At 36.4% G+C, this 21,569-nt stretch overlaps 1 protein-coding gene across 2 annotated transcripts in view; it reads left to right on the forward strand.

Annotated features, from left to right (window-relative positions):
• Positions 1 to 21,569, forward strand: part of LOC117929459 — a 185,801-nt gene that overhangs the window by 20,068 nt on the left and 144,164 nt on the right. For both annotated transcript variants that reach the window (XM_034849741.1, XM_034849748.1), the window contains exons 6-15: positions 74 to 191; positions 6,464 to 6,565; positions 6,651 to 6,839; positions 6,987 to 7,147; positions 18,988 to 19,158; positions 19,523 to 19,615; positions 19,745 to 20,075; positions 20,206 to 20,310; positions 20,389 to 20,484; positions 21,059 to 21,126. In XM_034849741.1, the coding sequence (XP_034705632.1) occupies positions 74 to 191; positions 6,464 to 6,565; positions 6,651 to 6,839; positions 6,987 to 7,147; positions 18,988 to 19,158; positions 19,523 to 19,615; positions 19,745 to 20,075; positions 20,206 to 20,310; positions 20,389 to 20,484; positions 21,059 to 21,126 (1,434 nt within the window). The remainder of the gene's footprint in view (positions 1 to 73; positions 192 to 6,463; positions 6,566 to 6,650; positions 6,840 to 6,986; positions 7,148 to 18,987; positions 19,159 to 19,522; positions 19,616 to 19,744; positions 20,076 to 20,205; positions 20,311 to 20,388; positions 20,485 to 21,058; positions 21,127 to 21,569) is intronic.

Here is a 21,569-nt window from a genome sequence, read left to right on the forward strand (position 1 = left end):
AAAGAACTTCCCATATATACCTCTTGTTACATACCTGTGTAGTGTATCAGCCTTTTTGACTTTCCTTTTGTAGCAATCCTGGTCACCCATTTGCAGCTGGTGTAACCTTGGAGAAACTTTCAGCCGTTACAATTGATGATAGTGGGAAGGAAACTTTTGTTACAGGAGGTGCACTGGAGTGTATTCAGAAGGTGCCTATTCCAACCATATTAGTTATCACTTCTCAGTGGAAAAAGCAAAAAGATAATTGGTTTGTGTTTTTTTGGTTCAATTATTTATGCTATAAAAATGAATCAATAAACCGTTTTGAGGAATTATTAAACCAGATTTATCATTGAAACCTTTTGTTTCCAAAAAACAAAAAAAAAAATTCTTTTGAAATCCAAAAGAACAAAAAGCTAACATAGTGGTTAGGTCATCTCCTCAGGGAATTAGTAGTTTATTGCAGAAATTGGTATGATGTTTAATACCAAAATGACATGTTTTATCAATAGAAAATCACATAATTTGAGCACAAATCGATCGTTTTTAACTGATTTGATGCTCTTATATCATTAGTTACTGAATCATGTAATTATAAACATAAGGAAATTGAAGCCCTTGAGGCCTAGCTCAAGTGGTAAAGGGATGGGAGGGTTTGTGGGAGGTTCCAGGTTCAAGTAAAAAAAAAGGAAAAAAGAACAAAGGAAATGGAAGATTCTTATCTATATCATCTATCAAACTTGATGCCTATTTGATCTCCAATTAAAAACTTTTAAGGAATAGGCTATCTGTATTTCTGACTTTTTTTTATAACTTTTTACCGATCAACTTCAGGTCCTTCACCAGTCCTTCGTTTCATTTGCTGTGATAGTCCCCATGAGTGTGTAGCACATGGATCTGTCTAGTATTATATCATGGTGTAGCAAGGAGTCTTTGAATTTCTAAGATCATCGTTTTGCAGTCTTTATATTTTATTTGCACATTGATAGTATCCAAATATTTTCTTTAATATAAGGTACCCCATTGGTTTTATTAGTTAAACAACAGGAAATAAGATAAAAGGGTAACAAGCACACAATGCAAAGTATCCCTTCCCATATACTCCTCAAGCTAGGCTATATTTATCACTCATGCTGAAAACAATTTGAAAAACAGTACTCAAGTCTCTTTTGTGGGTATACTTGCCAAATTTTCTTTGTTTTATAGGTTCTAATAATAAACCTAGAAGTTTTGTCCTTACAAAGTGGCTTCAATATCAATATGTTTTGTTCTGTCATACTGACTCTGGTTGCAGTATAGTGATAGCAAGCTTACTGTCACAGTTTGATGTCATGGGTCCCCATCGATTCCCAACTTTGATTAGAGCAGTTTGTGTTTCCTATAAACTATATGTGGAGAAATTTGAATTGCATTTCATACAAATATTGAGGTTAAAACAGGGATACCTATGCAATTCTCTGTAATTATCTTAGGAAATTATCAAATCAGTTTAGTCACTATTCTAGAAGAATTTACATCCTATTTATCTGTTTGCACATTTTCAACATGTGGAGAATTATTAGCCTGCATATTTATGGCCTACATATGAGCTTGCATATTTTCAACACTCCCCGTTAAGCGGCTTTAAAATATTTTTGATTCCTAGCCTGTCTAGGCTATACTGAAATGTAGAACTCGACAACCATTTTGTGAGAACCCTTTGAAGCAACACAAGAACAGATTTTTCCACTTTCCAATTTTTTATTTTATTTTTATTTTTTTTATGAACCTCTGATCTATCTCCACATGTTTGGTTTGGTCATGATGGATGGCATTATGGCCAATGCTTATGACTGACTTCTTGTTGCAATGTAACTTCATGTGACCTTCCAGTTTCATTTCCAATTCAAAGATCATTAGTCTTATATCCAAAGTAGCTCGCAGATACCTGGAGCCATTGATGTGAGTTTGAATTCTACACTTGATATGACCACCATTGATTGTTTCTTGCTTCTCCATGTGACAAGATCGCCTTCAGTAAATGTGTAATGCCCACTAATGGATCTTTAGGCAATGATAACCAACCCAATCTGCATTAGTATAGGCTTCCACATCATTCTTCTCACTTTTTTCTAATAAAAGTCCTTTCCCGGGTGTTGACTTTAATAATCTAAAAATTTGGTAGGCAACTTCCATATGTTTCTCCTGTGATGCATGCATAAATTGACTAATCACACTAAGAGCATAAGCTATATCATAACGAGTGAAAGAAAGATAGTTTAGTCTTCCAACAAGTCTTCGATACCTTTCTTGGTTAGCTTTTGGTTCTTCAGAACAATCTCCTAATTTGTGATTTGGCTCAATGCCCTAGTTTACCCCCCTAGCATCCTTGTTTCCTTGAGTAGATGGAGAGTCTATATGCGTTGGGATAGGAAAATACCTATTTTGAAAATGCCATCACTATTCCAAGGAAATATTTAAGCATTCCCAAGTCCATGATCTCTAATTCACTATCCAAATACTGCTTGAAAGTTTTCAATTTCATATTGGTCATTTCTTGTCACAATTATAATGTTAATATAGACGATTAGAGCAACTACTTTATTTAGAGTCCTCTATTTAAGTTCAGGATCAGCTACTTTGTATTTGAACCTCACCATGACCTTTTAAATCTGCCAAACCAAACTCTCGGAGATTATTTAAGGTCATATAATGACTTTTGAGTAGACACACTTTCCCTTTGAACCTATCTGTAAAACCAGGTGGAATCTTCATATAGACCTCCTAGTCTAGATCTTTGTGCAAAAAGGCATTTTTTTTTTTATATGAAATTGCTTCAAGGTCTAGTTTAGATTAGTAGCAAGAGAAATTAAAATTCTTATGCTATTCAGTTTAGCCACCGAGGTAAAAGTTTCTTTGTAATCTATTCAAAAGGTTAGCTTTATATTCCTCTAGGACCCATTAGCTTTATGTTGGATTGTGAAGATCCATTAACAACTTACATGCTGCTTCTCTTTAAGCAAATCTACCTTCCCCCAAGTTTCATTCTTCTTTTGAGGCCTTCCATGAAGGTTCCAACACATATCACAATTGTGACATGATTGGTGACAGTGATCACACCACAACTTGTCTTTTTCATCGCTTCTATGCCTCGTGCCTCCAAAAATAGCAGCTTCAAGTGTGCTAACAGCAAGTTCTGAATCTTCCAGCATTGTATTCCTTGTGGTTGATTGAGAATTTGACTTTTTCATCATCAATTGGAGTTTGCTTTCTTCTTTCCTGACTGTGGCAAAAACTTATCTTATGGACGGGTTGGCTCCTTCCTCAAAGCTTGACTTCTTGTTTGGTCAAGTTCTAGATTCAAGCCTTCCAAAAACTCTTAAGAGCTTATCCTTCTCTTGAATGAGTCTTATACAATATACTATCTTCTTCATTTTTCCACTTGTAATATTGATATCCATCTGTTGCCATATTCTATTTATCTCGTTGTAGTCGGCGGTTACAATCATAGAACCTTGACGAGTGTTGCTTACCTTTCCTTTCAGTTCATACAATTGTGCATCGTTCCCCTTATTGAGTATGTAAGTATCATGAACTCCCAAATTTCTTATGCTGTGGTATAGAACATGTACCCTTGAGTGATGTCTGGCTCCATAGAGTTAATCAACCAGGACATCATCATAATAGAATTCTCAGCATCCCATGCTCTAAAATTGGGTTTTTCAGGCTTAGGCATCGATCTGGATCCATGAAGGAGCCCTATCTTTCCCCCGTCTCGATCAAAAAATTTCACAGATTGAGACTATTGCAGAAAATTAGCCCTCTTCAATTCATGAGTGGTGATTTGTAGAGAATGGTTGTCATTTGAAACCATCTCCTCTCTTTCTTTTCCACTGATTCTTGATGTAACTTTTGACATGCCTTTTTTAGGGGTGAACCAGCAGCAAGTTGGTTAACAAAAGTCAACTGTGGTAGTTGAGAGAACAAGAAGATGCACTCTTACAATGGCTCTGATATCAAGAAGAAATTATGAATTATTTCCATTGTTTTGTGAATGGTGATGATTACACATTTACATAGTTATGCAAAGTCTAATCTAAACTAAGAAAGAAAATAAGGTGTAGCTATACAATTGGATTCTGCCGAAGAAAGGAAAAGTCAACAGCCTAATTATATACATAATTCTGGGGAAAGGAAAAAAGGAAAAAGGGAATATTCAGTAATTAGAAGACTGATTCATTCAAATTTGATCCTTTACTTTTTCAACAGATATAATGTGCAAAAATTGCTTCAAAAAACCCATGCTCTAATTATCACCTTCATAAAATCTTTTAGTTTTCTGATAAAAAAAAAAAAAAAAATCTTTTAGTTTTCTGATAAAAAATAAAATAAAATCTTTTAGTTTCAGAGTGCGATTATCAATTTCAAGAACCTTTCCCCACCTCTATCCCAAATCCAATTGCTAGATCTCAGTCCATAAATGGAATGGGATGCCTTGTATGTCAAATCAGCCACTTCTGAAAGCACCAGACCAAGCTTCATTCACTCTAGGTGACCATCTCCCCAATCTAATTAGGTTGCCACCTCTAGACATCACCTTCCTAATTTTTCTAGGACAAATAGCTTTGTCTACTCTTTCTGCAAACAACACTCTTTTTAATGGAGCAAAAGGAGTAATGCAACACACCCCTTAAACCTCCAACAGCTTTGCAATTGCTCCACCCTTTGAAACCAATCTCTTGAGTAGGCCTCCTTTACACATACTGTAGCTCTGCCCCATCTACCCACACTTTCTCTGGCCTTCCTCTCCCACCACCTTTGCATAGGAATGGATGGGATGTTTCTGCATTTCCATGTCCCTTTGCTCACAAGCTAATAGCAAGAACCTCCTAAGCCAACTTTTCCTCTGGGTTAAACAGGAAAGAGGATAAAATCACCTTAAGATTGGTCCAACCATTACAATGCTTGCTGGAATAACCAAATACTTAAATTTCAGGTTTTTCATGACCTCCAATAGTATAATATATCTCCCATTGTGATTGAAATTAACCTCCAAATGATGGGTTTTGAACTTTCCTGTGAGCTTTCTATTGAAAGCTTTTGGGCTGGAATTCAAACCCAGCTCTATTGAAACCCCTCTACTATGCTCAATGATGGAGAGCCAATTACCATCTCCCCTTTCTTTGAGCTGCAGCTCAAACATCTGCTGCACCACTGTACATAAGTGACGCCATTGCCATTCTAATGCCATCTCCTATTTTTTCCTTTTTACTTTTTGGGGATGCTTGGTTGTTTACATATTGTTTTGGGATAAAGGTGGGGTTTGCAGTTTGTTCATTCTGACTTTTCCTTTTTATTGTTGCTTTTCTTGTTTTGAAAAAGATGCCTCATCTGTTCTTGTTTTCTTTCATTTTATTGCTGTCAGAAATAAGCTAAAAGTCGTGTGGCTTCCTATCAAGAGAACTCTTTTTTTCCGTTCTTTTCATCAGGATAACCCATCTCCCCTTTCCTTATGACAAATGGAGCAGAATTGTTCTTATGCCAGATATTTTTCCCATCTAATTCACTGTAGAAATCTATAAAGTTAGGCTTCACATTGGGTATTTAGCATCAGTAAAATGATGGCTGCTTCCCATGAAGTTTGACTAAATTTAACATTAGCTAACCAAATAAGGCAACAACAATATTAGTCAACTGCAGACATTATGAAGATGGTCCTAAAAAGGGTTTTCTTCTGGAGATTTGGGGGCTGCCTTAAGAAAATATTGGGTCCATAACCCTAGGTGTCCCTCTGTAATCCTTCTAACTCTCAAATTTTCACTAGTACTTGAAGTTGAAGTCATACAATGATAAATGTGATAATAATAACTTACCTTTCTAAACTTCACTTGATGCAATTTGAGGTCTTCTGATTAATCTTCTTGAACTAAGTCATTTTGTCTTGATTTATTGGATGGGACTCAAAATTGCACCAGCAGATAATGGGAGGCGACTCTACTATCTGCTTGTGCCTGCTGATTTCACTTGTTGATGTCATTATCTGTGCAGCTGATGTAAGCAATGTTCCTCTCATACTAGGTTGCTTGAAATCACCTTTCGTTTTATAGCAAAACCTTAAAAAATCAGCGTTCAGGCTTTTCTGGTTGATGGACCTCCTCTGATGTTATCTTGCTTTTGTTTGAAAATGAGAGAGAGAGTGAGTGGTGAGCACACAAGCGAGTGATGCAACATTTTGCTCTCTCTCTCTCAAAAAGTAGGATGTTGTTATGTAACAGATGTGGAGCGATAATCCTTTTTAGTTGGTGTATGCTTTTTTTTTTTTATGCGTTTGTTTGAATGGATGTTCTAAGTTCATATATGCTCATTTTTTTTGTGTGACAGCTTCCAAAAGATAGAAGAGATATTGACTGGTTAAACAGGGAAATGGAGCAAAAAGCAATTTTTGCTCTTTGCCAAGTTGTTATTGCATTCTTTGCACTTATTTTTTCCCTCCATTTTACAGTCTGTGGAACTTGAACGACTTGCTTTTTATTTGGATTCTGATATTTATCCGTGGCATGTTGACAAACCGTGGGAGGATTTGCTTCCTTGGGAATGGGTTCAGGTATTTCTATCTGTGTTTTCTGATACTGCAGCCTTCAACTTCAAGTTGCACCCATCATAATTACATTATCTTTGATGAAGTTCAGGTTTTCAAATTTGGTACTAAGGATGGAAAACCAGCTGATCATGTGATAAAAAAGCACACCTACATTCTGCAACCCATTACTGGGAATGCAAAGTACTCAAAACTGCGGTCCAGTAAATCTGCTAACAGAGGTCAACCATTACAGAAAGCATCAGTGAATTTGGATGATGTGACACTCTGTTTGCCAAAGGTTCACATTGAACCCCGCTTTTTTTTTTTTCCTCTGTTGTAGTTTTCTTGCCACCATATTTTAAATGGTTGAGTGATCAAATGTGTTTGCCTTTTTCTAATAATAGACAAGCTAATTTATTGATATGAAATGTGTTTGCCTTTGTAGGATGGCTATAGGGATATTTTAAAATTAGCTGATAACTTTGCTTCTTTTAACCAACGCTTGAAAAATGCTCATTACCGCCCACTTGTGTCGGTGAAATCTGATCCAAGGTCCTGGTGGAAGTATGCCTATAGAGCTGTTTCTGATCAAATGAAGAAGGCAAGGTATCTAAACTAATTAATTTCTTCAGTGCTGTTTTAATCTTTGGAAGTTTTTGCTATAAGAAAGCAAGTTGTAGTGATGAAGCCTTCTTAAAGCTAATATAAAAGATTATTCCTTTTGCTCTTCTATAAAAATTTGCTAAACCTAAATATCCCAAGTTTTCATGTATGAAAATAATCCCTTTTTAGTATATGTCCATTTATCATTAATCAAAAGGTACAAGGTTGCTGGATTGGTAAGTGACACCATAAAATTACCATACTTCGGCTGATTCTAATTTTTTCTTCTTCACCTAACATTCTTTTTTGCTTGAAGGTTGGAGTTACTAGTTTCTCTTATAGAATTAAATGTATTGTTTATGACTCTTGTGTAGACATCTGCTAATTGTTGTTTAGTAGACACAAATGGAGTTACAATCTGCCCGATCTCAATTTTCTCCTTTATGAAGTGTTTGTCCACCTCCACATGCTTAGTTTTGTCTTTGTTGGGTGGGTTGAGGTGTGAGAAATATTGATAGTAGCCTTTTTGTCACAATGGATAATTGGTGATCCTTTAGGCTTCAATCATAGCTCTTGAAGAAGACTTATATTCCACAATACTTCACAAATTCCCTAGGCTAATGCTCAAAAATCAACTTAAGTGCTTGATCGTGCTACAACAAATTGTTTTTTGCTTCTCCAAGTCCCTAGAAAAGTACAATATCCTATAGTTGATCTTTGACCATTGATTGAACTAGCCTAGTCTGCATCAATGTAAACTTCAACAAGAAGCTGATCATTGTTCTTAAAAAATGGACCCTTATCCAGGGTGGCTTTCAAGTAGCTTAGAATTCTTTTAATTACTTCCAGATTGCACTTTAGTGGAGAGCGCATAAACTCGCTGATAACACTAACAACATAACCTATGTTTGGTCGAGTGTTGGATAAATACCCAGTTTCTTCCAAGAGATCAAGTACATACTTTCTTTGGCAAACAACTATACCATGCTTGGTTCTTACTACTTCTATGTTGAGAAAATGTCTAGAAGTCCCCTCAAATCTTTATCTCGAACTTTTTTGCCAAAACTTCTTTAAACTTTGGATTTCCTCCAAATTATCACCTGTGACAATTATATATTTACATAGACAATGAGAACGGTCATTTTCATGAGTGGCGAGCTTTTAAAAAATGATGTGTGGTCTTTTTGACTTTGTCAAAAGTCATATTCCTTTTAAGAATTAGTGAATTGCTCAAACCATGCCCTAGGTGATTGTTTAAGATCATACTTTGCACACTGTCTTATTGCTGGAGATCCCTTCAAATCCAAGTGGAAAATCCATATACACTTCCTCTTGTAGGTTTACATGTAAAAAAGACATTTTTACCATCGAATTGGAATAAGTTCCAATCAAGATTAGCACATAGAGATGAATGGATTCTAATTGAATTCATCTTACCCATCGGAGCAAATGTTTCTTGCTAATGATACCAAGTGTTTGCCTTGGGATTCTTTGGATTATGTGTTGGAGAAGAAGGGGTTCAGTCCTAGATGGAGGAAATGGATGAGTGGTTGTTTGTCATCGGTATCTTATGCAGTCTAGGTGAATGGAAACGCTAAAGGGTGGGTAAAGGCATCTAGAGGCTTAAGACAAGGTGACCCTTTATCCCTTTTTTTGTTTACTTTAGTTGTAGATGTACTGATCAGGATGCTTTTGAGAGCAGAGGAAAGAAATTTGTTGGAGGGTTTCGGGGTGGGTAGAAACAGAACTAGGGTATCCCATTTTATCGATGTGGAAGGAAAAAAACTCAACATTCCACTATAAAAAAATATTGATTACATTCCCCTCTATATATATAAATGATAATACTCATCTATTTTAGGGATATTTACAACTTACCTAAAAAAAAATCAAAACTACCTCAATCTTAGCCCCTAACATTGCTGACAGATCATCAAATTAAATCTTCCTATAGTTCTACATTCCCCCTCAAGTTGGGCCGTAAATATTTGTTAACCCCAGCTTGGAACTCAAATCATCAAACACCTTTCCCGGTAGAGCCTTGGTAAGAATGTCAGCTGTTTGAAAGCATGTAGGCACGTACAACATCTTGATTATTCCTTCCTCTATCTTCTCCTTTATGAAATGTCGATCAATTTCCACATGTTTTGTTCTATCATGATGTACTGGATTTTTTGCAATGCTGATTGCTGACTGATTATCACAGAACATTTTCATAGGTTCTTCATCTGAAATCTTTAATTCCTTTAGCACCCTTCTTAACCATAGTCCCTCACAAATGTCGTGTGCCATTGCCCGGAATTCAGCTTCTGCACTGCTCCTTGACACCACTGATTGCTTCTTATTTCTCCATGTGACCAGATTACCCCACACATATGTACAGTACCCTGAAGTTGATCTTCGGTCTTGTATTAATCCTGCCCAATCTGCATCGCTGAACACTTCAATATCTCTTCTTTGGTTCTTCTAAAAAAATAATCTTTTACCTGGTGTTAGTTTCAGGTATCTCAAGATTCTATACACGACCTCCATGTGTTCTTCATTTGGATTATTCATGAATTGACTTACCATGCTGACAGAAAAACCAATATCCGGTCGTGTGTGAGATAGGTATATTAGTTTACCCACTAATCTTTGGTATCTCCCTTTATCCACGGGTGCACAATTTTCCTTAGCTCCTAGTTTGGTTGTTGGATCCATAGGAGTATCTGGTGGCTTATACCCAAGCATTCTAGTCTCTTTTAAAAGATCCAGGACATATTTTCTTTGTGAGACAAAGATTCCCTTTCTTGACCTTGCAATCTCCATACCTAGGAAGTATTTGAGATTCCCAAGGTCCTTGATCTCAAATTCTGCAGCTAGAAAACTTTTGATGGTGCGGATTTTCTCTTCATAATCTCCCGTTAGAATTATGTCATCCACATATACAATGAGGACAACAAGCTTTGTGACATTGGGAGTAGCGATGTTTCTTAACTACCTTTGTGAATCTTTCAAACCAGGCTCTTGGAGATTGCTTGAGCCCATATAGAGATCTCCTAAGTTTACAAATTTTGTTGCGTGTAGTTTGTGTCTCAAATCCTGGAGGAATTTCCATGTAAACTTCTTCAGCTAGGTCCCCATTTAGGAATGCATTCTTGACATCTAGTTGGTGGAGAGGCCAGTCAAGGTTTGCAGCCAAAGATAGTAGAACTTGAACTGTGTTTAACTTGGCTACAGGGGCGAATGTCTCCTCATAGTCGATTCTGTATGATTGGGTGAATCCCTTTGCAACCAGCCGTGCCTTGAATCGATTAACACTCCCATCTTCATTATATTTGACTGTGAAGATCCACTTGCAGCCTATTGGGCGTTTTCCGGCTTGTAATTCTGAGATTTCCTAGGTTCCATTTTTTTCAAGGGCATGAATTTCTTCATACACTGCTGATTTCCACTCAGGTGAGCCGAGAGCTTCTTGTATATTATTAGGAACATGGATGTTGTCGAGGTTGGCAACAAATGTTTTGAACTTCGGTGACAGTCCTTCATATGACACAAATGTGTATATAAGGTGTTTTCTGCAGGATCTTACACCTTTTCTCACAGCAATAGGAAAGTCACTATCATCATTAGTTTTGGGATTATAGTTACCTGATGGATCTTCACTTGATCTAGAACTTAGGTCAGACTCTTGGGGTTGCTCAAGAGATGCTTGTTGTTCCATCTCCTTTTGGTTCTTTCTCCTTCTTGAGTAGGTAATCAACTCATCATTCTTTGTTGATTGAATAGTGTCTAGATTTTGAGGAGGTGGATTAGTAGGCGGATTGTTGGTTTGATCTTGAGAAGGAGATTCTAGGAAGTAAGGAGACTCAAAGAAGAGATTTTGAGGAGGAATGGATTCATGATTTAATGATGGGCAGGGTTGGTCAGAATTAGGAGAGAAATGAGATGATTCTTCAATATCCTAAAGTCGGTGTTCCTGGATAAAATTAGTCTCTCCCTGAATATTAGATTTGGAGAAATCCATGATTTAATGATGGGCAGGGTTGGTCAGAATTAGGAGAGAAATGAGATGATTCTTCAATATCCTAAAGCCGGTGTTCCTGGATAAAATTAGTCTCTCCCTGAATATTAGATTTGGAGAAATTAGGTTGTTGCTCAAAGAAGGTGACATCCATGGAGTGATAGAACTGTTTAGTGACCGGTGAGTAGCACTTATATCCTTTTTGAGTTGGAGAGCACCCAAGGAAAATACATTTAAGAGCTCTAGGATCAAGTTTGTCCCTGTGTTGTTGATGGACATGGACAAAAGTTGAGCACCTGAAAACTTTGAATGGGATTGTGGAGATGAGATGAGTATTGGGAAAGGACTGAAGAAGAATTTGACAGGGAGTCTGGAAGTCGAGAATACGAGATGGCATCTTATTTATGAGATAGGCGGCAGTGAGGATGGCTTCACCCTAGAAAATTTTTGGTACATGGGTAGAGAACATTAGGGAGCGAGCAACATCAAGAAGTTGCCAGTTTTTTCTTTCGGCAATATCATTTTACTGAGGAGTGTTGACACAGGAACTTTGGTGAACTATACCATGACTCAAGAGATAATCATTAAGAATGGAGTTGAAATACTCTTTGGCATTGTCAGTTTTCAGAATTTGGATTTTTGCTTGGAATTGTGTTTGGATCATGGAGTTGAAGGTTTTGAAAATCTGGTTTGCCTCTGATTTTTCTTTCATAAGGAATACCCAAGTGAGTTTAGTGTGATCATCAATAAATGAAATAAACCAGCGAGAACCAGTAACATTTTTTATCTTAGAAGGACCCCATGCATCACTATGAATCATGGAAAAAGGTTGAGATGCTTTGTAGGATTGGTTAGGATAAGAATTACGAATATGTTTCGAAAATTGACAGATCTCACATTGAAACTCATTTGGATTTTTATTATGGAATAATGAAGGAAACAACTTCTCAATATACAAGAAATTTGGATGACCTAACCTATAGTGCCACAACATAATTGCACTATCATTATTAGACTGACTCACAAACAAAGAAATAGGACTACTGGACACTGAACAATCAGAATGATGAGTTGCTCCTTGAGGAGGATCATTAACCTCTAGAAGATAGAGCCCCGAACACATCTTAGCACTGCCAATTGTCTTCCCCGAGTCCAAGACTTGAAATTCACACAGATTTGAGCCAAATTTAGTAACACAGTTGAGATCCCGAGTGAGTTTACTAATGGACAGTAAATTGCAATTTAATTTTGGCACAAGGAGAACTGAATCAAGAGTGATGTTCTTTGAAACTCTAACAGAACCTGTAGCAGCCACCTTTGAGAGTGAACCATCGGCTATTCTCACAGTTAAATTTTTATAGCATGGATTGTAAGTGGAAAAAAGCTTCTCATCTCCAGTCAAATGATCAGATGCTTCTGAGTCTATAATCCATGGACTTAGCTTCTCCTTTTTAACATTTAGAGCATTAAAAAATTACCCTTTTGTGTCAAGGAACTAATACCAACCACAGTGGGGGCAGGTGCAGGCAAGGATTGGCTGAACAATTTCTGTAAGACTTCTATCTGTTCCTTGCTGAAGGGAGTGGGTTCAGGTGATGGTTTTTCATCCATGGAGACAAGGTTGCCCCGTCCTTCTTTGTCATTGGCAAACTGGGAAGGCTTCCAGTCTGTAGGTTTGCCGTGAATCTTCCAGCAGGTGTCCTTGGTGTGACCTGGACGTCGGCAATGATCACACCATGGTCGCCCTTTCTTTGGTCTGTGATCATTGTTGTTGGATGGATTTCCTCTAACTGCAAGGGCTGAGCTCTCAGGATTTGTCACAGAATCTTGAGAGCCCATCATGATCTTCTTTTGACTTTCCTCTCTTTGAACTTCTGAAAATGCTTCCCGGATATTTAGTAGTGGTTTGGATCCTAAGATTCTTCCTCGTACTTCATCGAGATTCTTATTTAATCCAATCAGAAATTTGTAAATTCTTTTCTGTTCAATAATCTATCTGTACCTGATTTCATCACCCGGACAGCTCCAATTGTGCTCCTCGAACAAGTCCAGCTGCTGCCAGTAGCGATTGAGTGTGTTGAAGTACTGAGTCACCGTTAACTCTCCTTGGCGGAAGTCATGGAGAACACTCTCCACCTCGAACAATTCCGACGTATTCTCATTGTTAGAATACATTTCCTTGGCAGTGTCCCAAATCTCCTTTGTTGTTCCATAGAGAAGAAAATTTTCTCCATTGTCATTTGTCATGGAATTAATGAGCCATGACATGACCATATTATTTTTAGCATTCCAGACTTTGAACTTTTCATCTGTTTTGTTTGGTTTGGCAGCAACTCCATTGAGATAATCGTCTTTGCCCTTTCCGCATATGAACATTATTACAGAATGGGACCATTAGAGATAGTTATTCCCAAAACACTTGAATGAGAACACCATCATATTGCGAATATTGCTTGACTGAACCCATTCCATCCCCGCCTGAGAAAAGATCCTATGCTACAAACCCAAAGTGATAGAACAGTGCAAGAAGAGATGATCAATCGTCTCACTACTTCCCCTGCAAAGGATGTACCAATCAGGGCTAAGGGCTTTGAAAGGCACTAATCAGGTAGAAAGTTCTTTGGAACCCTTGTTTTTCTCGACATTTGAATGATTGGGAGGTGGATGAAGTTGTGGATTTATTTTTATGATTGGATGGTTTGGCAATTGATAAGAAAGGGGAAGATAAGATGGTGTAGATGAATTTGGATATTAATAAGTTTTTTGTTAAGCAATTTTATACAGTCTTGGAACTGAGGGTTGTTATTTCTTTTCTAACACAGTTAGTTTGGAATTCTTGGGTCCTTTATAGAGTTAACTTTTTTGCTTGGGAGGCTTCATGGGGAAAAATTTTGACTTTAGATTAGCTTCAAAAACGCGGGTGGTCTTCAGTCAATAGGTATTTTCTTTGTAAGGAAGATGAAGAATCCATAGATCACGTTCTTTTTCATTATTTATCGGTCACGATTCTCTGGAAGTAGTTGTTTGATTTTTTTGGTATCCATTAGGTGTAATCTACTACAGTTAAGGAGGCTTTATCAGGGTGGCATGGTTCATTTGTGGGCAAAAAAAGAAAAAAAGTTTGGAGAGCAGCTCTATTATGTATTTTTTTAGACGATCTAGAAGGGAAGAAATCTCAGGGCGTTTGATAATGAGGAGCGTTTTGCCTTTTTTTTTCCTGCATATATTCTTTCTTAGAAATTTGTTATTTTAGGTGAAGCAGTAGTTAGAGATAGTTTCTTTATCTTTCTTTGATTTTATTGAGTGGCTTGGTTTTAGTTGAGGGAGGGAGTTGTTGGGGTTCTTTCCTAGTTTCTGGGCTTTTAGGCGCTATTTGCATATTTCATGTGTACTTTGTGGCATTCTTGGAGCGTTTTTATTAAAAAAAAGATTTCTATGAGGAAACATATTTTGTAGCAAATCACTTGGAATTTTCATATCAAGAGCTTTTGAAGAATTTTCATTTTAAGTGCTTTTGAAGGCATGTGATTGATCAAATATGTAGCTATCAAAACAGCATCATTTAGTAGTTTTTTTGGACATATTTTTTTTTTTTGGTGAACATAAGAGCTTTTGCATTTTTTTTTTTTAAATTTTTATTAGAAACAAATGATATGTATTAAATGATAAAAGAAACATGAGAAGGATGAGGAATCCTCCCCATGAAGAACAAGCCTGATCGAAAGAACTAAGTAAACCTCCACTAACCAAGGAAGGCTATACAAAAGGTACAAAAGGCCGCCTGATCAAAAGAACTAAGTAAACCTCTACTAACCAAGGGAGGCTATACAAAAGGAACAAAAGGCCTATACAAGTAAAACATTCCTGACCCTATAGACCCAACTCTAGGGTATACATAATGGAAGCTAACTAAGTTGGATTACACTAAAAGGATAGGGCTTAAAAATGTCTGTACAGTGAGCCCAAAAAGACGTCCATTCCTATCCTGGCCACCCCATTTTGTCAAGGTGTGTCATTGCATGAAGAAAAGCTTACAATGCCATTTTCAAGAAGATAAGGCCCTAAAATGGAATTGAAATACTCTCTTCTATTATCAATTTTGAGAACTTGTATAGCTGAAAATGAGTTTGAATCATTTTGTGAAAGTTTTTGAATGAGGGGGTTAAATTTGGATTTTGCTCTTAGCAAGTAAAACTAGGTGGCTCTTATGCAATCATTGATAAAACTCATAAACCATTTAAAATCAGAATAGGATAGGGTTCTTGAGAGACCCCAAACATTACTATGAAGGATAGAAAATGAACTTATGATCTTTTATTACTCAGAGGATATAAAACATGATGACTCTTTGACATCTCACAAATTTGGCATTGGGAACTTAAAGGTTCAATTCTAGCACTTGGTTTAGGAAACATTAATTTAAAAGACATGAAATTTGGATGTCCAAAATGAAAGTGTAATAACCATATCTTTACTTTTTTTTTTCTCTAGATGCTTAAGAAGTCTAAACCCTTTCATTCTCTTTCACTTTAGGAATCCTGCAATAAAGCCCTTCTCTCTCCTTAGCATTGTAAATCTTCCTCCCTATAATCAGGTTCTAAGAAACACAATGAGTTAGATATAACTTTACACAACAACTTATAGAGACAAAAGATGAGAAACAATTTTTGGAAGATGAAGAATTGAATCAAGAGTAATTAATCGAAAGATTGAAATAGAACCTTTACCACTAACAAGGATAAATGATCCATTAGCAATAGTAACCTCACCATTATTTAAAGGTAGACTATAAAACAAGAAACACTCCTATTCGTTTGTCATACGATTAGATGTGCCTAAATCAATGATCTAGGGTTTGAAGAAATATTGTCAGATATATTCAATGCAAAATAGATATTATGTGACTTAGCAAAATGGGAGGAAAGGTTAGATGACGATCCATTGACCTTGTATCTCATACAATAGCTTTAGTTGATCCTTAGAGAAGGGACTGTAGTTTGATGATTCAAAGGTTGTCATAGTTTCAAGATCATCTGCAATAGTCCCTTGATTAATCAGATAAGTTGCAGTTAGACAGCTTCTCCCTAATACGATTTAGACATTTTTTTTCTGAAAAAGTAAGATTTGGGTAATTTCTAATAGATGCTTATTTTTCCTTTCAGCTACGTCATTTTGTTGTAGAGAATCAGTACATGAAGATTGGTGTATAATCCTTAATTTTTTTAAGAAAAGAGAACATTTTATTAAAGTACTCTTTTCTATTATTAGATCTAATGATTTTTATTTTAACTTTAAACTGTGTGCTAACCATGTTGTGAAAGATAGGAAACACAAAACTAACATCTAATTCGTTTTTCATGAGGAATAATCAATTTACCATAATACAATCATCGATAAAGGATATAAACCACATCGCTCTAAAAAGACTTAGGATTTGAGAGGCACCCCCAAACAATAGTATGAATTAACAAGAAAGAAAATGCTGATTTTATATTACTGAAAGGAAACAAAACACGATGATGTTTAGTTAATTGACAAACATCACAATGAAAAATGTTAAACATCTAATTTATCGAATAGTGAAGGAAACCTTTTTTTTGGCAAAGGAAATGATGGATGCCTAAGATTATGATGATGCAACCATATTTGGGCTTTATCCAATGAGAACTTTTTTGAAAAATGAGAGAGTGGCATACAATCACCATTGCCAAAACTGGATCTAAGAAGGTAGAAACCCTCCAGTTCCTTGGTGTGTCCATTCATCCTCCCTGTGGTTCTGTCCTGGGTCACACAATGAGATGGGAAAAAGGTGATGGTACAATTCAAATCTCTAGTAATTTGATTAATTGACAAGAGGTTAGCTGAAAGTTTTGGAACATGTAACACGAATTTTAATGTGAGAGAGGAAGTGAAGGCAATTTTTCCTTGGCCTGCCATGGTTGCTAGTGTGTCATCAATAACTCTAATATTTTTATCCCCAAAACATGGATTATAAGAAGATAAACCATGTGAAGAATAAGTCATTTGATCAATAACACCTGAGTTGAGGACCCAAGTGCTTGGAAAACAGTCATTTGAAACACCAAGAGCATGAGAAATGGGATACTTACCTAATTGGGTAAGAAAACATGAAGCAGTAGGCTTATCCATTGAAGTTAGAAGGCTATGGAGCTTCTCAATCTCCTCTGTTGAATCTACCAGTATCTAAATCATTAGAAGCTGAGATTTCTGGTTGCTAATTCTCTTTAGATTGAGTAATATGGGCTTGACCACTCCGCTGTCCAAATTTTGCCTATCAATTTCCATTCCCTCTACCAAATAAGTGTGACTTTCCATGGAGTTTCTAGCTAGTATCCTTGGTATGCATTGGTTTCTTACAATAGACACACCACAAGCCATCTTTGTTGATTAGTGATCTAAACACTTCACTTCCTCCATAATTGCTATTTGGCAGTGCGGAGTTTGGCTTCATAGTGATAAGAGTTGAGTCTTCCATTGTTGGAGTGTTAAGCATAACACTCCTCTTTGCCACTCTTATAATGGAGAAGACTTCATTTAGGGGAGGTAGATCTTCATTTCCAAGGACCTGAACGGTCTTGATCATATTCTACATTGAGACCTGCCAAGAAATCAAATATCCTTTCCCTTTCAACATATTTGAGCATCATGGCGGCATCTTCGCTGCACTTCATCTTAATATTCTAATAGTAAATCTAATTCTAGCCATAAGCCTTTCATGATATTGTAGAATTCAATAACAAAAAAGGTACCCTACTTGGTAGCACTAATCTTGGTCTTTATTTTATAGATATGGGCAACATCCCTTACTTCAAAGTATGTTTGCCTCACAGTCTCCCAAATATCTATTAACTGTTGTCAAGAACATGGGCAACATCCCTTACTTCAAAGTATGTTTACCTAACAGTCTCCCAAATATCTATTAACTGTTGTTAAGAACATGTACGTCCTGCTGATCTTTGGTTGCATTAAATTCCAGAGCCATGATATAATCACCGAGCCCTCTTCATCCCATGCAATAAACTTTGGATCGTTTTCACTTGAGACAGATCCAATTAGACGACTTAGTTTTCCCTTTCCTTTAAAAAACATTCACAGGAGTTGAGATCACACCAGGTAATTGTGCCCATTGAGTTTGAATGAATTTTGCACATTTTGATATTCTGCAGAAGGGTTATTGCTTGTCAGGTGGGAGCAAAGTTTGAAGATTGGATGATTTGTGATCTGTCAACATATTGGAGCAATTTTTTTTTCCTTTTGATCTGTCAACATATTGGAGCAAATTAGAAACAATTTTTGTAAATTTGAGATAGGGAAAAAAATTAATGAGGCTATGTAGGCCAAAAAATTCAAAGGAAGGAGATGAATATCAACAAGTTCTGCTGTTGGAAATGAAGGCTGTATAAGTGCAGAGAAATTCTTATCAATTAAGGCTGAGAATAGGAAAAACTTAGGGTGCAAAGGAGGGCCCTAATTTTGATACCATGTTAAATTACCAATTTTTCTAAAAGCTTTAGCTTATATGATTTGGGTCCACAATGTATATCTTGTGCCAGCATTAAAAATAAATAAATAGAATAACCATAAGGGAATGGAAGTTTTGTAGAATAGAAGGGAATGCTAGATAGGTTCACTTCTTTGTTTTTGGGGCTATTTTTTTTTTTTGTTGGCTAATAATTCTATTATTTTCTTTTGTGTTGGGTTGGTGGTGTGGGGGAAGAAGCATTCTTATTTGATTTTCCATATTGTGATACTTTATAGTTCATAAACAGGGTATGGTTCTTGGCTTTACACTTACTAAGGACATCCATCTGTGTTGCAGTGGCAGATTGTCATGGGAGCAGGTCCTGAAGTATGCATGCTTACGTAAGAAATATATATCTCTTTATGCTTCGCTTCTCAAATCTGATCTAAGTCGGGCCATAGTTGATGATAACAAAGACATTGAGGAAATAGATCGTGGACTTGATATTGAACTAATACTTCAGTGGAGGTATTTTCTTTTCTTGTTTTGAAATCTATGAGGTTGTTGATTTATAATATGTTAAAATTGTAAGGGAAGTTATCAGTTGTGAAAATGGATGGAAGTGAGCAATCTCTTTAAGGCTTTAGGTCTGTACTATCTCAGCTGTTGATACTTTGATTTTTTTTTTTATTTTTTAAATTTAATTTTAATTTTAATTTTTCAAGTTTTAGGAAACTAATTATACAATGACACCACACAACTGTAAGAAGATATGGTTTGCAATTATCTGCAAGCCAAAATACTTCTTATAATCTAACTGCTTAAATTCCTGGGTCTTAAATTCCCAACTTTTCTGTCTTGAATTAGTTCTTTTATCTTTCACACTAAACAGGATGTTGGCTCACAAGTTTGTGGAGCAGTCAGCAGAATCGAGCCTATCCTTGAGAAAACAAAAAGAAAAGAAATCATGGTGGTCATTTGGATGGTAAATTGTTTTACCTTGGGATTAGTTTCTCAATATCTCCCTCACATCTTTACATGTAGGATGCTTTGGATTATTATTATTATTATTACTATTATTTTAATGATTGTATATTTATGTATGATTTTTTAGGAGTGGTCAATCCCTTAAGGACGAAAATGAAAGTGAACCATTGCGTTTCAGTGAGGAAGACTGGGAACAATTAAACAAAATCATAGGATACAGGGAAGGGGAAGATGGGCAGTCTCTGATAACCCATGACCAAGGTGATGTTCTTCATACTTCCTTGGAGGTTCACATGAACCATAATGCTTCAAAGCTTATGGGTGATGTGAGGGAGTGTCTCGCTGAGTTGTCCTGTGAAAGCCTTGATTGTTCCATAAGGCTCTATTCAGAGGCAAAAGTTTTTGACATGAAATTGGGATCATATCGGTTGTCATCACCAAATGGTCTCCTTGCTGAGGTATGATTTTTTCCATTCATTAATATGTTGGGAATGACTGTGTTCTGTAGAAAACCTGGCTACTGTTGTTGCATAGCATATATACTGACAGGCTTATATCCTAACCATTTTTTGCGATATTATTATTCAGAGTGCAACTGCCTATGATTCTTTGGTTGGTGTCTTCTGCTATAAGCCTTTTGATGCTAAAGTGGACTGGAGCATTGTTGCTAAAGCTTCTCCTTGTTACATGACTGTATGCTATCATTCTGCTACTATTTTAGTTATACCTTTTTTTCAAGTTGCCCTTTACCGATTGCATGTGTATGACCAGTATCTAAAGGAGTCAATTGATCAAATTATCGATTTCTTTGGAAGCAATACTGCTGTTAGTCAGACTATAGCTGTGGAAACTGCAGCAGCGGTACAGGTATTTTTCCTACTTATGTTTGTCTTTTGTAATATTGTTGAACAGTACTTTAAAGAAATGCTAGCATATTCTGCTCTGCTGGAGAGATTCTGTTGGCATTCATGAGTCATTCAATGGAGTGACTAGTTTCGAATTCTACAATGAATTGGAGATTGTGCAAAATTTGGGAGGTGATAATGGTAATATTATGCTAAACCTGCAGGAATTTGGGGGAAAAAAATAATGAACTGACCGTATGATAAAATTCAATGAAATAAGATAGTTTTGTTTCTAACAGAAAGAACATAGTTCAAGAAGCTCTAAATTTGAGAGAGTTGTCTCATGAAGAAACAGCATAGGTAAAAGCAATTCCCAATTCTCTTTGCAGTGGATACACTTCCAAATAAATTGGTGTACTTTGATAAAGTTCACAAAACAAATGAGGAGGCTTTAGTAATTTTTTTCAAAATTGTTCATGCAATACCATTTGAATATGTAGTGCTGAAGCCTTGTTCAGGTTCTGCATCATCTATAATACTGCTATCTTTCTTTATGTATTATGATGGTGTTTCACTGATGGTCTCTTCCTGTGAAGATGACAATTGATGGTGTTAAGCGCACTGCTCAGCAACAAGTGAATAAAGCATTGAAGGATCATGCCAGGTTTGTGATCTATTTGAATTTTGAAGTTAGAATTGGGCATTTATGTGAACCTGATATATTTTGCCCCGCTAACAAGCAAATTTAATTGAGCAATGAGATCCTGACTGTTGTGTGGTCCTGTTGAACTTAATTGTAGAGTGCCTGGGGAGGTCATCCTTTTTTTTTTTTTTTTTTTCTTCCAGGAGAGTAATGAAAAGGATTCTCAAAATTGTTTGTCTAGTTGCTGTTCTCTGATGTTTTATAGCTTCCGGGTAGTTTTGATGTATTCATGATCATATTTACAAAGTATGTGTTGGGAATCAACAGAATCCCCTGATCTAAGGGCATGATCAGCTCTAAAAGAACTATATCTGGTGTATATTAGCTGTTAATGTTGGCTAGTAAAATTAGTCTATCAATGTACAAATTATGATAACTGTAACAGTCAACTATTAACTAGGATG

Source organism: Vitis riparia, chromosome 2 (assembly GCF_004353265.1).
Source record: "Vitis riparia cultivar Riparia Gloire de Montpellier isolate 1030 chromosome 2, EGFV_Vit.rip_1.0, whole genome shotgun sequence".
Classification (NCBI taxonomy): domain Eukaryota; kingdom Viridiplantae; phylum Streptophyta; class Magnoliopsida; order Vitales; family Vitaceae; genus Vitis; species Vitis riparia.